General features: G+C 43.2%; 1 protein-coding gene across 1 annotated transcript in view; it reads right to left on the bottom strand.

Moving 5' to 3' along the window:
• Window positions 1-16,079, bottom strand: part of TMEM165 (transmembrane protein 165) — a 47,105-nt gene extending 31,026 nt beyond the window's left edge. The window contains exon 1 of the mRNA XM_004460597.4: window positions 15,876-16,079. Within this exon, the coding sequence (XP_004460654.2) occupies window positions 15,876-16,079 (204 nt within the window). The remainder of the gene's footprint in view (window positions 1-15,875) is intronic.
• Window positions 16,080-16,303: the final 224 nt, after the last annotated feature.

The raw sequence follows: 16,303 nt of genomic DNA on the forward strand, positions 1-16,303 counted from the left end.
ATCAATTGCAGCTCGGGTTTTAAACAGAAAGCTCCCTAGTCCGGCCAGCCATAAATAAATCTTTTTCCTTCCCAAAATAATTTCTGAGTCCTGGCCTTTCTATATACAAATAATTTCAACCTCTCTCGACTTCTATAATATTTTGGGGGGCTCGTCCAGGATTGCAAATGAAGGTCAGAGAAAGCAGCATTTTGCTACCCCTTCCAGATGCCCGAGGAAGCTGGGAGGACTCAGGTGAACTCCAAATCTGGGTGCTCCTGGATTAAATTTAGTCCAGAAAAGACATGCGTTCCACTGGAATCTTCCCGACGAAAATGGAGGGCAGTGGAAGGTCTGAAGAAAAAATTCTGGGAATAAAAAAGACTCTAAACACTGTAGAAGGTAAGATTCCCTGGGGGAGCATAGTCAGGAAAACCCTAGCTTTAATTGCTAGGGAGGGAGCCCAATCACCTCCCAAGAGAGAGCCCCAGTACCTCCAGTAAGATACATGGCAGGATCTGTAAAGCATATGACAACATGGATGAACCTGGCAGACATTATGTTGAGTGAAATAAGTCAGACACAAAAGGACAAATACGATATGATTGCATTACTATGAACCAAATATATTGTGTAATATATTGTATGACTCAAAAAAAAATTTATATCTACTGCATTTAATTGAGAAATAGTTTTATTCAGCTGTGTTATTTGTTTATATTTTCAATTATTAAATGTACAAAATAAAGTTAAAATTTTTTTAAAGGAAAAAAATGGTCTGGTCGCCATATTTAAGAAAATAGTAAAAACGGTAAATTATTTTATTTGATTTGATTTTTGGGGAGTAGGCAAGGGAGTAAAGAGTTTATTAAGAAACAAGAAAAAGTGTAAAGCACACAGTCCATGACTTAGCATGGACCACAGGCATATTGAAGCATGAGTTGCGTGGAAAATTATTTTAATAGTATTTTTTTTAACCCCTTATATCCAAAATGTTGCCATTTAAATTTAAAATTACTAATGAGATATTTCACATTATTTTTTTTTTCATACCATCAAACACCACCCCAGGGAATCAAGAGTGCCAACAACTGCAAGCAGAGGAATTGCATCCATCCCCCATGTGGAATCTAAGCCCCTCTTGATCTAGAGGTGGAGTGGACATCACCATCCCAGAGTCAACAGAATGGAGGAATAAAATATGGATTACAGTGGACTTACTGGTATTCTACTATAAAACTATTTTGACAAGTAATAGAAGAAATTGTAGCACTGAGTTGGAGAAAGTGACCACAGTAGTTGCTGCGGGCAGGGAGAAGGAAGAGATGTGATGTGGAGGCATTTTTGGGACTTTGAGTTGTCCTTAATGATACTGGCAGGTCAGATGCTGGCCTTTATATATCCTGCCATAACCCATTGAATGTACTGGGGGAGAGTGCGAAGTACAGGGTAAACTATTATCTGTGTAGTGCAGCAGAGCCCCAAAATGTGTTCACCGAGTGCAATGAGTGTGCCGCAATGATGAGGGAGGTTGCCGGTGTGGGAGAAGTGGGGTGGGGGGATGGGGGGTATATGGAAACCTCTTATAGTTTTTAATGTAATTTTTTTGTGTGATGTATTTATCTTCAAAAATATATAATTTACAAAAATGATGGGGTGTGGCCCACTGGGTGGACTGTGGGAGAGTGTGGGCTATGGTGTGGACCATTGACCACGAGGTACAGCAGTGCTAAGAGATGTATTCACCAAATGCAATGAATGTCTCATGATAATGGAGGAGGTTGTTATTATGGGCGGAGGAGTGGGGTAGAGGGGTGGGGAGTATATGGGGACCTCATATTTTTTTAATGTAACATTAAAAAAATAAATAACTAAATAAGTAAACAAATTTAAAAAATGATGGGGTGGGGGGTGGGGAATGGAGTTTATGGGAACGTCCTATGTTTTTTATGTTTTTTTTTTATGTTTCTTAATGTAACATTCTTTGTGATCTATTAACTGTAATTTTTAAAATGTAAAAAAAATTAAAAAATAAAAAACAGAAATGCAATAAATCTCTCCAGAATAGGGTGCAAATCCTTGGGTAATATTCACTCTTACTTATACTTGATACTTTATAACTTAAATGCTACACTATGAAACTAATACAACTTATATCATATGATAAGGGGATAAGATAGAGAAGAAAACAAAGATATCTGCTTTATGTACATACGCATAACAAAATGAGGAATAGTCATAATCATTACAATCCTCATTTCTGTACCTGATCATATGGTCATAATTCAAATTTATCACTGCCTTTTTCCACTACCTATTTCCAAGTTCCCTTTACCCTCCCTCAGCAAGCACCTCAACTGGCCATGGTTCTTTGCCTGGTGGGATAACCCAACCTTCATTCCGGAAGCTTCTGGGCCATTGGTCATCCTGTTGGGATTGGGTTGCTGCAGATTCCATTGACTTCAATCACAGGGCATGGTAGTACTAAGAGATGCCCTCAGGGATCTTCTGTATTCCAGGCAAACTCTTCTTTAACGCCATTATGTATAAATAGTAGCAGTCCTATTTCATGTTGATAATAAGGATCAATCACCCCAGCCAGTAATTACTTCATTGCTTGTTGATTCAGAGGCATGAGGAGCCCAAAGAGGCCAGTTGGCAGTCTTAACTTTCAGCTCAATGGAATCATTATTACATCTCCTGGTGGAAGCACCCCTTCCTTTTGGAACTAAGACCAGTAGACCAGATTAAAGTTGCAGGAACAGGAAGCAAAAACTTTTCTAGTGGATCACTAAGAGTAATAGTGAATGGTGCCACTCCCATTTCCACCCCTTGATTCCTGGACCCGTGAATCCACGGATGTGGGAGAAACAGTACCATAGAGAGGATGCTAATTTAGAGCATGCACAGCCTTTTGGAGAACATTGCCCCCACCCTGCAAGGTACTGTCACCCACTTGGCACTTCAAAAGGCCGTTCCACCATCAATCCACCTGCTTCAGGATAATGGGAACCTGGTAATATCACTGAATTCCATAAGCATGTGCCCATTCCTGTATACCATTTGCTGTGAAGTGGGTTTCTTGATCAGAAGCAATGCTGTATGAAATATCACAAGGGCAAATAAGGCACGTACTCTATACATCCATGAATGGTAGTTTTGGCAGAGGCATGGCATGCAGGGAAAAGAAACCCATATCCAGAGTATGTGTCTATTCCAGTTAGAAAAAATTGTGCCGTCCCGACCATGATGGAAGTGGTCCGATATAGTCAACCTGCTACCAAGTAGCAGACTGCTCACTTAGAGAATGGTGCCACATTGGGGACTGAGTGTGGGTCTCTGCTGCTGGCAAATTGGGCACTCAGCAGTGACTGTAGCCAGCTTAGCCTTGGTGACAGGAAGTCCATGTTGCCGAGCCAATGCATAACCTCCATCCCTACCATGGCCATTTTTGTTCATGAGCCTATTGGGCAATGAAGAGAGGAGTCTGGGAAAGGGGCTGACTGGTATTTTCAGAATGGGTCATCTATCCACTTGATTACTGAAATCTTCTTCTGCTGGAATCTCTCTCTGGTGGTGGACACAAATATCTTCATGTTTTTTGCCCACTCACAAAGATCTATCCACATACCTCTTCCCCACAGCTATTTGTCACCAATTTTCCAATTATGTTCCCTCCAAGTCTCTAACCATCCAGCCAAATCAGTATACAAACTGATTTGGCCACAGTCCATCAGTATACAAACATACCTCCAACCATTCTCCTTCCAAGCAAAATGAACAACCAGGTGCACTGCCTGAAGTTCAACGCTGGGAAGATTTCCCTCTACCACTGTACTTCAGGAATGCCCCAGAAAAAGGCTATAATGTACAGCTGTCCACTTTCGGGTGGTACCTGCATATAGTGTACAACTAACAACAAACTAGGTCCAAGATTTCTTTCTCAGTCACACTGATCCGAGGAAACTCCCCAAGAGGCCATAGCTGTGGCTGGCAAGGAGAAAGTAATGTGGGAGCCATGGGCATTTGGTCACTTCCTCATGGAACTTACTTATGCCTTCAGGGCTGCTCAAGTCTCTTACAGACTACTTCCATCTTATTATGTAGTGCTGTGTATGCCCAACTCTTATGATGTGGTAGGTTAGACAACATCCAGTTCAGGATAGGTACCTCAGGTCTCACTGTAACGTGATGGCTGATGGCCCATGGCTAAGTTTTCAGTCTCTACTAGGACCTGGTAGCAGGCCAAAAGCTGTTTCTCAAAAGGGGAATAGTTATTTGCAAAGGATGGCAGGGCTTTGCCCAAAATCCTAAAGGACTGAGATGGAATTCTCCTATAGGTTCCTGTCAAAGGCTCCTGAAAGCATTTCTATTCGCTACTGACACTTCCCGCACCAATGGACCCCCTGGACCATATGGCTCAAATGGCAGAGCAACTTGCACAGCAGCCTGGACCTATCACATCTAAAGTACCGTGCCTCTTTTTTCGTTGTAAAACAGCTTATCATCCATTTAGAATGGATATCTTGACATATCCAACGTCACTGGACACCTAGAAATTTCACTGAGGTGGAAGGATCCTGAATTTTTGTTGGATTTATCTCCCATCCTCTGACACACAAATGTCTTACCAATAAGGCTAGAGTAGTTGCTACTGCTTCCTCACTAGGTCCAATCAACATTATCATCAATATAATGGACCAGTGATGTCTTGTGGAAGGGAGATATGATCAAGGTCCCTGTAGACTAGATTATGACATAGCACTGGAGAGCTGATATATCCCTGACATAGGAAAGTGAATCACTGGCCTTGCCAGCTTAAAGCAAACTATTTCTGATGGTCTTTACTAACAGAAATTGAGAAAAAGCATTTGCCAGATCAACAGCTGCATACAAGTACCAGGGATATACTGATTTGCTCATGCAACAGCATCACATCAGGAACAGCAGCTATAATTGGAGTCATCTCCTGATTAAGTTTATAATAATCTGTCATCCTCCAAGATTCATCTGTTTCTGTACAGGCCAAACAGGAGAGTTTAATAGGGATGTGGTGGTAATTACCAGTCCACATCCTTCAAGTTCTGATGGTGGCACTGATCTCTGCAAATCCTCCAGGAATCCGGTATTGCTTTTCAGATCGTATTTGCTGGGTAGAGGCAGTTCTTTCACCTTTTCTACTATAAGAATCCTCACTACACAAGTCAGAAAACTGATGTGGGAACTCTGCCAGTTGCAGCGCAGAGAAATTATGCATTATGAAACTGAGAAAATAATCTCAGAATGGGTATGGGAGTCCACTGGGCCCACTGTGAGATGGCCCTGAGCTAGAGCTCTATTTATCCCCTGACCTCCATAAGCCCCTATTCTGACTCATGGACCATAGTTACATTTTGGGTCTCCGGGAGCTAATCACTTCTGAGCCAGTGTCTAATAATCCCCAAAATGTCTGATCATTTCTTTTTCCCTAATGTACAGTAACCCTGGTAAAAGACCATAGATATCTATAAATTTTTGGCAGTGCAGCAGGGCCTTTCCTTCATTCAAGGGGTTCTGCGACTGTATATCAGCCACCAACTTAAGCCATGGACTATCAATGCCATCTTGATTGTTGGAAATAGTTCCTAGTGCCTTTGAATATAATCAAAGAACGAAATCCAAAAACCCAGAACCAACTCAGAAATCTCATCCTTAAGATTCTGTTTCTCAAGAACCACTCCCAATACCAAATTTGTATAAGGATTCTCTGGGGAAACAGATTCAACAGGAGATATAGTATATATTATAGGAATTGGCTCATGCAACTGTGGGAATGGGCAAATCCAAATTCTGTAGGGCAAGCTGCAAACTGGGAACTCCAATGAAGGTTTTCAAAATATTCCCAGGAGAAGCCTGATGACTGAAGTAGAAATGGAAATTCTCTCTTCTGGATGCTGAAATCATCACTTCTTTTTAAATCCTTCAACTGATTGAATGAGTCTTCTCTCACTGTTGAAGACAATCTCTTTAGTTGTTGTAGATGTAATCAGTCACAGGTGCAATCAAGTTACTGATGATGTAAATCCACAAAAAAGCCTCACAGTAATATTCAGGCCAGTGCTTCTTGAACAAACAACTAGACACTATAACCTAGCCAAAGAACACATGAACTTAACCATCACACTATAACTGCAATTTAATAGGAAACTGAGGCTGAAAAGGGTTAAATAATTTTCAAACATCCAAGTTCATTCAGCCAAGATGGTGAAGGACTATCAAGATTCTAAAGGGAAACGGACTTGACCCAGTGGTTAGGGCGTCCGTCTACCACATGGGAGGTCCGCGGTTCAAACCCCAGGGCCTCCTTGACCCGTATGGAGCTGGCCCATGCGCAGTGCTGATGCGCGCAAGGAGTGCCGAGCCACGCAGGGGTGTCCCCCGCATAGGGGAGCCCCACGCGCAAGGAGTCCTCCCCGTAAGGACAGCCGCCCAGAGCGATAAAAAGTCCAGCCTGCCCAGGAATGGCGCCGCCCACACTTCCCGTGCCGCGGACGACAACAGAAGCGGATAAAGAAACAAGACGCAGCAAAGAGACACAGAGAACAGACAACCGGGGGGGGGGGGGGGGGGGGGGGGATTAAATAAATAAATAAATCTTTAAAAAAAAAAAGATTCTAAAGACTCTCTCTCCCAGAATATACAGTTTAAAAAAAAAAAAGTGGAGAATTAGTAGTACCAAATGAAAACTGAAAAAGAGTCCTTGATTTAGTAATGAGCTAGGTTATATAGGTATCCTTCAACAACGGATTTTCAACAAAAAGGCAAGGACTGAAGCCAGATAATGGAAGACTAGGGCAAAGTGAAAAGCACCTAACCTCCTAGTTAGAAGTTTGGTTTACAAAACTGAAGACTCAAGAACAGAATAGAAACTAATGTGAGGTCACAGTAAGGTTAAATGAATGGCCTCAATCCCCGCCCCCCATAGGAGAAGCCTATGAACATGTATAAGCAAATTAAAAGGAACCAACAGAAAGGGACACAATCAAGTAATTGAGGAAGCAAAGTAAAAACTCATTTGGAAAGTATTCTTTTTCACTTTCAAGATCTTCAAGTGAAGGAAGAAAATCACAACCAACAAAGAAAAAATAATTCCTATTACAGTGCAAAGACTAGGGGGTTCAAATGAACTCAAATGTGACTGAATTCAAAATGACAGACATCTCCACCAGAATACCCATCTATACATGATGGAACTAGAGAAGATGAAGATGCTTTCTTTGAAACAAAATCTTGCAACCAAGAAAAGGACTGATGTCCCTGCAAACACTGATGTCCTTGCAAACACACACATACACACAAAGGTACTCAACAAAAGTTATCAAAGAAGAAATGAGAAATTTAGTTTTTGAATTTCTTTGCTAATTCTCCAAATGATCTAACAGACTTTTCAATTCTTATTCAAAGGGGAAGTTCACTGCCATCACCACTGTGGACAAGATAAGGACTGCATGCTTTTTTTAACCTTCCTATGCCCCAGGCCAGGCCAAAATTCTCCTCTCCCTTTCTTATCCCCCACTCCTCTCACCAGACAAGTTCAGGAATTTTCAAGGTAGATGTCATAGAAAATTAAGGGAGAAGGGACTATAAAGTGAATCTAAAGAAATTACAAAGAAAAGGCATGCCAAATTCTTGGTTACAACTGGTTCTAAAGTTTAGTGCTGAATGGGCCATGAGCAGCCCCAGATGGCCCTACTCAGTCCATGCCACTTACCTGCCTGACCCTGCCTGGTGCCTCCTTTCCCTTACCTTCCACAGATAAAGACAATATCCATTATTTTATCCATTCCCCTTGATCTACTTTCACATCTTATTTGCTTGACTACCCTCCTTCCTGTTATGAACCCAGTAGACTCGCCTTGATTCTCACCTGTTTTCAAATCAAATGGTCAGTATTTTCTCCCCTTTTCCACCTCTCCTCAAGATATCTGAGAGACTGAGATACTCTTTCAATCATATTCTCTCCAGTAAGAAGTTCAATTATCTCTCTTCAATGAGTCCTGTAAAATACAGCTACATTTTAATAATATATCTTAAATGTAATGCCCATCAATGAAGGAGGAATATTCTCCCTCCATTTTCAGATGTTCAATCTCATACAGTGACAGAAAGTGGTAAAATTTAAATATCCTACCCCTTTAAAAGACCTACTGCGTTTTATTTTGCATGTAGTTACAAAGCAAATCAGCAAGTTGAAACTTTCAGATATTTCACAATGCTGAACCTTTGCTTACATGGCTATTAAATTGTACCATATTCTTCCCTTACCTCCACCAAGTGGATAAAAAAAGCAGAGTTTAGAAAACACGTGAACATAAAACCTCTTCCAACATACCATAGATGAAGGAAAAAATATTTAAGCCAATCAAAAAGTTACATGAAAATATTAACTGAAACAAGATAGATTCTTCTACAATATACAGGAACTTGAAATAAATTCCTATCTAAAAAGAACTACCAAGAATATATCAAAACATTAAGACATTCCGCAGCTCCTGCGAGGTGCTTGGGACTCCTCCTCAGACCTGAAGGCCACCCGCATCCTCTGTGTCATTGCCCTGCTGCTGGCCCTGCTTGGCCTGCTGGTCTACCTCGCCAGGGCCAAGTGCACCACCTGCGTGGAGGACAGGGACTTCAAGGCCCACCTTGTGCCAACACCATCATCCGCGACTTCTACAACCCCCTGGTGGCCGAGGCCCAAAAGCAGGAGCTGGTGGCCTCCCTGTAGGTGGGCTGAGCAGCCCCAGTCAGGCCTTTTGTTGCTGGGTAAGGGGCTGCAGTGCTGCACGTGCCCCTATAGGGGGTCCCCGGGCACAGCAATTACATCGCCCGCTGCGCAGCCTCTGCCCCACACAACACCTCTCGGGGGTCCTCCGAGTACTCCACCAAGAATTATGTGTGAGGGGATGGGGGAGCCTTTCAAGGCGTGGCCATACTTAGGGCTTGGCTGTTATCTTTTCATCTTTTCTGTTTGTTTTTTTGCTGGTTTTTTAATCTAGTGGATAACTGAGCACAGAGGATGACTCCTTCCCGCCCTGGCTTCTGCCCTGGGTTCTGAATCTTCCTCACCCCTCCTCAAAACCCTGGAAAATGGAGCCCGTGGACACGTCCCCATTGCAGAGGCACAAAGCTGAAGCTGTGAGCCCAGTGCAGAGGGCTGCCCTCTTTAGCGGCAAAATGCCTGTCCCCAAAAAAAGCTGCTGTTGCTGGAGGGACTTCCCTGGCCTTGCAGGGACACCCTGCACCCCAGTCAGGCCTCTCAGGGCCCTCCCAGAGCAGAGCTTCTTGGGCCTCTTAGCATCAGAAGAGCAGCAGATAAGTGGCCAGAGCACCCCACTTCCCCGTCTCCCCGTCTCTGACGTGACTCCTACATGCTGGTACCACACCCCTCTTGAGTCCCAGCTGAGCAGCAGAACCCCCGGCCCTTTCGCTCCAGCACCTCCCTGCCCCCCCATGCCCACACCCCCACTCCTATCCGTCTAAGCCCTGCTCCCTGCTCACTAAACTTTTGTTAAAATAAAAATAAAAATTAAAAAACACACATTAAAAGTGGAGAGCAGGCGTAGCTCAACTGGTTGAGCGCCTGCTTCCCATATACAAGGTCCCAGGTTGAATCCAGAGTACCTCCTAAAACCAAACAAGAAAGCAACTCTCACTGGGAAGCAGATGTAGCTCAGTGGCTCAGCAGCTGCTTCCCACGTACAAAGAGGTCCTGATTTAATCCTGGATACCTCCTAAAATTTTTTTTAAAAATTAAAAGCAAAAATCATATTGTCCCTGTTCAGCTTCAGCCATAAGAAGACATAAAGATCATATATAAGATCCTATTTATATATAGGTCTTGAAACCTGGACTCTGTTTCTACCACTGTGCCCTTTATTTTACATGGCCAGATTTTTCCTATCTGTCTAAAAGGGTATTATCACTTATAACTAAAACTTAGATGAAATACCTACAAAGATACATATTCAAATTCTCTCCCTCCCTCTCATTTTTACATATACACACACGAAGTTATATAACCCCAAAATAGTCACTGTTTTAAAATAAATGCCTGATTCTGTGTTAAATGACTGAGGACTAAATAATGAACGCTAAGAATAAATTTCATGAATCAACATTTCCGTTCAATTTCAGTCAACATTTCCGTTCAATTTCAGAAGTGGACATGGTTAGCAGGGTGGACTGAGCCTAGGAGTGATGCAGGTCAGCTTAAGCACAAACCTTACTTCTGAGGGTATGACTGTGGGAGGCTAGGGCATGTCAAGGGGAGAAGACAGGGAGCTCAGGCGACTTGTTCTTACCACTGCTTCTCCTGTTGTTAAAACACAATTCCTGCACATCTTTGACTAGATCTGCACTACATCTTTCTATCATCACAGGGCATTTATTGCACATTAGTTCAAATGCTTTTAATCCATGGAAGAGTGGCATAATTAATGCAGGTGAAACTAACTTTTCTTAAACTACCTCCAATCCATTAAATGGATGTAACCGTATTTTAGGCAGCAGCTGATACAAGTCTAGTTTTTCTTAATTCCATCGAATGGATCCTTTAGCCTAAGGAAAAAATAGTTGGATATATATACTATTTTTATAAAAACTTGTTTTCTTCTGGTTGAGATTAATTTAAAGTCAATTTTTCCACAGAGGCATTTAAAAATTGACATAGGCGGTGGACCTGGCCCAGTGGTTAGGACATCCGTCTACCATATGGGAGGTCCGGGGTTCAAGCCCTGGGCCTCCCTGACCCATGTGGAGCTGGCCCATGCACAGTGCTGATGTGCACAAGGAATGCCCTGCCACGCAGGGGTGTCCCCTGCATAGGGGAGCACCACGCGCAAGGAGTGCGCCCCGTAAGGAGAGCCACCCAGCGCGAAAGAAAGTGCAGCCTGCCCAGGAATGGCGTCGCACACAAGGAGAGCTGACACAACAAGATGACACAACAAAAAGAAACACAGATTCCCGGTGCTGCTGACAACAAAAGAAGCGGACAAAGAAGACGTAGCGAATGAACACAGAGAACAGACAACTGGGGCGGGGGGGGGGGGGGGGGGGGGGGGGGAGGGGGGGCGGGAAGAGGGTAGAAATAAATAAGTCTTTAAAAAAATAAAAAAATAAAAATAAAAACTGACATAAACTTGAGCTCTAACTACTGCATTCACAGAAAAACATTTAGTAAAAGCCAAGAATAGGCAAGGGCCTACAGAAGAAACAAAGATGAATAAAACACATATGCTCTCAAGACACACAAAAGCCAATGCAAAGTCTAAGGTCACGGATACTACTAAAAGGAAAGCTAAAAATTTAACATGGAATTGTGTAATATACTAAAACCACATGTGAAATATGAATATGGATATAATTACATATAGAAGACCATTTTTCTTTGAAGCTGAAAAAATGTATGTTAATACTACAAAATGTTAGTATTAAACAAAAAAAAACATTGTGGGGACCCAGGCATGATCTAGGAATAAGTTAAAATTTAGGGAGACGGACTTGGCCCAATGGATAGGGTGACCGCCTACCACATGGGAGGTCCACGGTTCAAACCCCAGGCCTCCTTGACCCGTATGGAGCTGGCCCATGCACAGTGCTGATGCGCGCAAGGAGTGCTGTGCCACACAGGGGTGTCCCCCACATAGGGGAGCCCCATGCACAAGGAGTGCGCCCCGTAAGGAGAGCCGCCCAGTGTGAAAGAAAGGGCAACCTGCCCAAGAATGGCGCCACACCCACACGGAGAGCTGACACAACAAGATGACACAACAAAAAGAAACAGAGATTCCTGGTGCTGCTGATTAAGGACAGAAGTGGTCATAGAAGAACACACAGTGAATGGACACATAGAGCAGACAACTGGGGGAGTGGGGGTGGGATGAGGAGAGAAATTTAAAAAAATTAAAAATCTAAAAAAAAAAAGTTAACAAGCCCCTCCCCAGAGGGAAGAGAATATATACATGTTATCGTAAATTATGATCTCCCCAAAGCAGTAAATGTCCTTGGTAAATGTCCATCACCACACCCGATGTGTATGCTTCACATGACTCTAGCAGGAACTCTGTTCTCATACCCTAAGGAATGTCCTTTTACCACCCCTATGGAAGACCCTTGTTTTGAGACCCTCATTTTTCCCTTTCTGTGGAGCGCTAACTTCATTCATTCTTTGACCAGCCATCATCAATGATTCTCTCCATAGGTCCCAATGATTAAAAGACAGGTGTGTTCTTTGGTCTTGGGGCCTCACCAAATCATGCACTTCAGGAGTTGAGTTGTAAAAACATTTTGTTAAGTGAAAGAAACTAGACACAAAGTACTACATATTGTATGATTCCATTTATATAAAATGTAAACATAAATCAATTTATAAAGATGAAATTAGATTAGTGGTTATGTACTGCTGGTGAAGGACTACTAAGGGGTGTGGAGGTTTTCATTTTGGAGTAATGAAATTGTTCCAAAACTTTTTGGGTGATGAATGTACAACACTGTTAATTATACTAAAAGCCACTGAGTATACGCTTTGGATAGAGTGCATGGTATGTGTGACTATATTTCAATAAACTGCTTTAAAATAAATAAATAAATATGCAAGAACAGCCAGAAATAGTAGCTATGTACAGTAGGGGAAGCATAGAGAGATTGAGAGGTGATGGATTTTTATTTGTATGTTTGTCTTTTTATTTTTATTATTGAAATAATGAAAATGTCTAATAATTGAAGTGATGAATGCACAACTTATGTGACTATACCAAATACCACTGACTGTATACTTTGGATGGACTGTATGCTTTACTAATATGTATCAATAAAATTGATTGATTTAAAATAAATAACTAGCCAGAAATAGCAGCTATGTATAGCAGGGAAAACAGACAGAGATTTGAGAGGTTTAGAATTTTGTTTTTGTTTATTATAATTTAAATAATGAAAATGCTCTAATAATGATGGAAGTGATACATGCACAACCATGTGATTATACCAGATACCCTTGACTGTATACTTTGGATGAACTGTATGCTTTATTAATATGTATCAATAAAAATGGTTTTTTAAAAAAAGCCAGCAGAGGAGATAAAGCACATACACAAATTAGTAGAAACCAAAGGAGAATGAATTTGTAAACTTACCATAAGGTAAAAATAAAATGTTAAGCATCCCCAAGAATAGGGAAACCAAGCACCCATATAAAAATCAGCATACCAGCCAGTCAACCATTAAAATCAATTAATGAATTAAATAAAATAGGCTGAAAGAGTTCTAGTATGTTACAATGCTAAGAGCACTATCTAGACACAAGGGATCCAGACTTGTTTTCTGATCTGCTGCATACTAGCTTTTAGCTCTGTAAGACTGAGCTGTCACTTTCCAAACCTAGATCTTCTCTAAAAAGAAATGATATCTGCTCTACCTACTTAAAGGGATGTTGTGAGAATGATACCAACTCATAGAATCAAATCACTATAACTTTAAATCCCAGCCCCTTTCCCAACAGGAAGCTCCTGTCAATCCCAATAGGTAGTCAATTATCCTACTTCTACCTGAGCACTTTCAATAAAGAGAATTTATTTATTTCTCAAGACCAACTATCACATTTGAGACAGCTCTAATTCGTGGAAAGTTCCTGCTTAGTGAAACCAGCATCTGTCTTTCTGAAATTTCCATTCACTTGTCCTATAGAGAAAAACAAAACAAACAAAAAAGAATTGGAAAATCTTAACAAGATAACAGGCACTCTTTCCCTTGATCGCCTCCGAGATGACAAAGAAAAGAAGGAACCACGGTCTTGCCAAAAAGGGTGGCGGCCAGGTGTTGCCTATTCGCAGCATGAACTGCACCTACTGCAGTGCCCAAGGATAAAGCCATTAAGAAGTTCATCATTCGAAATACAATAGAGGCCGCAGCCATCATGGACATTTCAGAAGCAAGTGTCTTTGACACTTACGTGCTTCCTAAGCTGTACATTAAACTACATTATTGTGTGAGTTGCGCCATTCACAGCAAGGTGGTCAGAAACTTGTTCTTGTGAAGCCGGGAAGGGGCAAACATCCCCTCACTGATTTAGACCTGCAGGTGCTGCCCCACAACTTTAGCCAAAGCCCATGTAAGGAGCTGAATCCTTAAAGACTGGAGAAATACTACTTTCTGAAAAACAACAACAACAACAAAATGGAAATTAAACTTTATAACATGTTAAGTGTGTCCATGCCAGATAGGTTGGGGGTTTGGGATGTCTCAAAGGGACTGTAATTGGGTGGGAGTCCCAGGCTATCCTTTTAAATTTTAACTGAACTCCTAATCTTGAAATACTTCCAAACTTACAGGACAATTAAAATATCAGTCTTATTTTATGGAAACTTAAGTGTAGGCCATGTACATTACATACTCTTTGAACACTTATTACTTACTGTCACGGAACCTTTTCCTAAGAACAAAGATACTATGAAACCACCTTAAGTGTTGTTACCAAGCTCAAGAAATTTAACTACATTCTTAAACCCTTCTGTCTACTTTTATGTAGTTCTTCTCCTGAATTGCATGTTTATACATTGAGTCCAAAACCACCTATTTCTCATTATAATTTATGCATTTACCTTTTAGAGCCGTAGGAAACAAACAGGTGGAGTTACAAACCGCGCCCCCGTCCCAAAAAAAGGTAACAGACAATGACATAGATAAATGCAAAGTTAAACAGAGAAATCACTTTTAACCAGGAAGTTATAGGGAAGGCTTCACATAGAAGAGGTATCTGCCAGTCCTTGAAGAGTGGGAAGGGTTCTGACAGGTGAGCTTCAAAATCTAGGTCTTTTTAGGAAGGTCTTTTGTGGAGGAGAGACAAGCCAGAGAGCACATGGCGTGTCCCAGGAAGTCCTTGAGGCACATTTTGGTTTGACTGCAGCATATGCCAAGGGAGTGGTGGCTGAAGACAGGAGGTTGGCTGAGGCAGATCGGGAAGAAACCTGAATATCCTGCTGAAGAGGCTGAACTGAAATCTGTAAGCTGTGGCAACGCACTGCAGATTTCTGAGAAGTAAGGTGGTTGACTGAATTCGACGTTGAGGAAGATTAGTTAAGAGGCCAAAGGCAAGACACTGGGGGGAGGGGAGGGGGGTTAGTTTAGCGTCAATCAGGCTCCTACCCGTAGAGGAAAAAGAGTCTTTTAAATGCTGCCAAGGTTTTGAACACAAATGACTAAAACAGAGTGACTATTAACATAAATTAAGTCAATCTTTATCTACTTAGTAAGGGCTGAAATACAGGATTCCAATAAACTTTTAAAGTTTTGTTTTGGCAGCACTCTGTACTGGAAAAACTGATTATTCATTTGCGTTCCTAAGGACTACGTCCTGCAAGCCAAAGCACGTTTTTTAAAAAGTGAAAGTCATAGTTCATAATCCATACAGTTGGCAAAAATCGGAGGCCATGCAAAGATGAACTTGGATAAGCAGTTTGGGATACACTGATTCAAAGAGAGAAACGGTCGATATTATTATCCTCGGGGAATACAGCCTCTCAGCTTCCTTCGCTGAAAACTTTCCATTGGGATGAGCATGTCCAGCCACTCTGATACATGCGGATCAATAAAATGCCCCTCCTCAGCAGCATCTTTGTCTTCCTGAATTAAAGGTTTACAGTGGGTCCCCTGCTGGGATCGTCCCCCATAAGAAGCGAGGCGAGGCCAGGCCAGACCAGAAAGCGCATTCCGGCCGACTCCCTCCCCCAGGCGGCAGCCGGGGATCCGGGGCGGCGCTCTCCGCGGCCCCGAGCCGGGTACCCCGCGCAGCCGCGCCGCTGCCGCGCCCGCCCCATCCCCCGCCCCCGGCTCCCTGCGGAGCCGCCCGCCCCGGCAGCCCCACTCACCTCGCCCCGGGCCGGCTCGGGGCCCTGCACCGCCGCAGGCTGCGGCTGCAGTTGCTGGGCAGCCGCCGGCGGTTCCTTGTTCCGGTGGCTAAGGTCTTCGTCAGGCGCGGCTCGGACCCCGACCGGGGCCCAGAGCAGCGGAACCAGCAGGAGCAGCAGCAGCCCGAGCGCAGATGCGCGGTCACTCCGCCCCGCCGCCGCCATCCCGCCAGCCGAGACGGACGCGCAAGGGCGCCGCAGGAGGAAGTGCCGGCGACTGGAAGCCTCGTCCTCGAGCCGCTTCCGCGGCGCGACCCTGCTGTTCCGCACACTCCGCCGCCTTAGCGAGGGGCCGACGCCATGGGGGAGGTGGGGGAGGTGGGGGAGGCGGGCGCGGCGGGCGCGAGGCTTAGAGACAGACCCGCGACTGCAGCCGCCGGCGGAGCTCT

Source organism: Dasypus novemcinctus, chromosome 1 (genome assembly GCF_030445035.2).
Source record: "Dasypus novemcinctus isolate mDasNov1 chromosome 1, mDasNov1.1.hap2, whole genome shotgun sequence".
Classification (NCBI taxonomy): domain Eukaryota; kingdom Metazoa; phylum Chordata; class Mammalia; order Cingulata; family Dasypodidae; genus Dasypus; species Dasypus novemcinctus.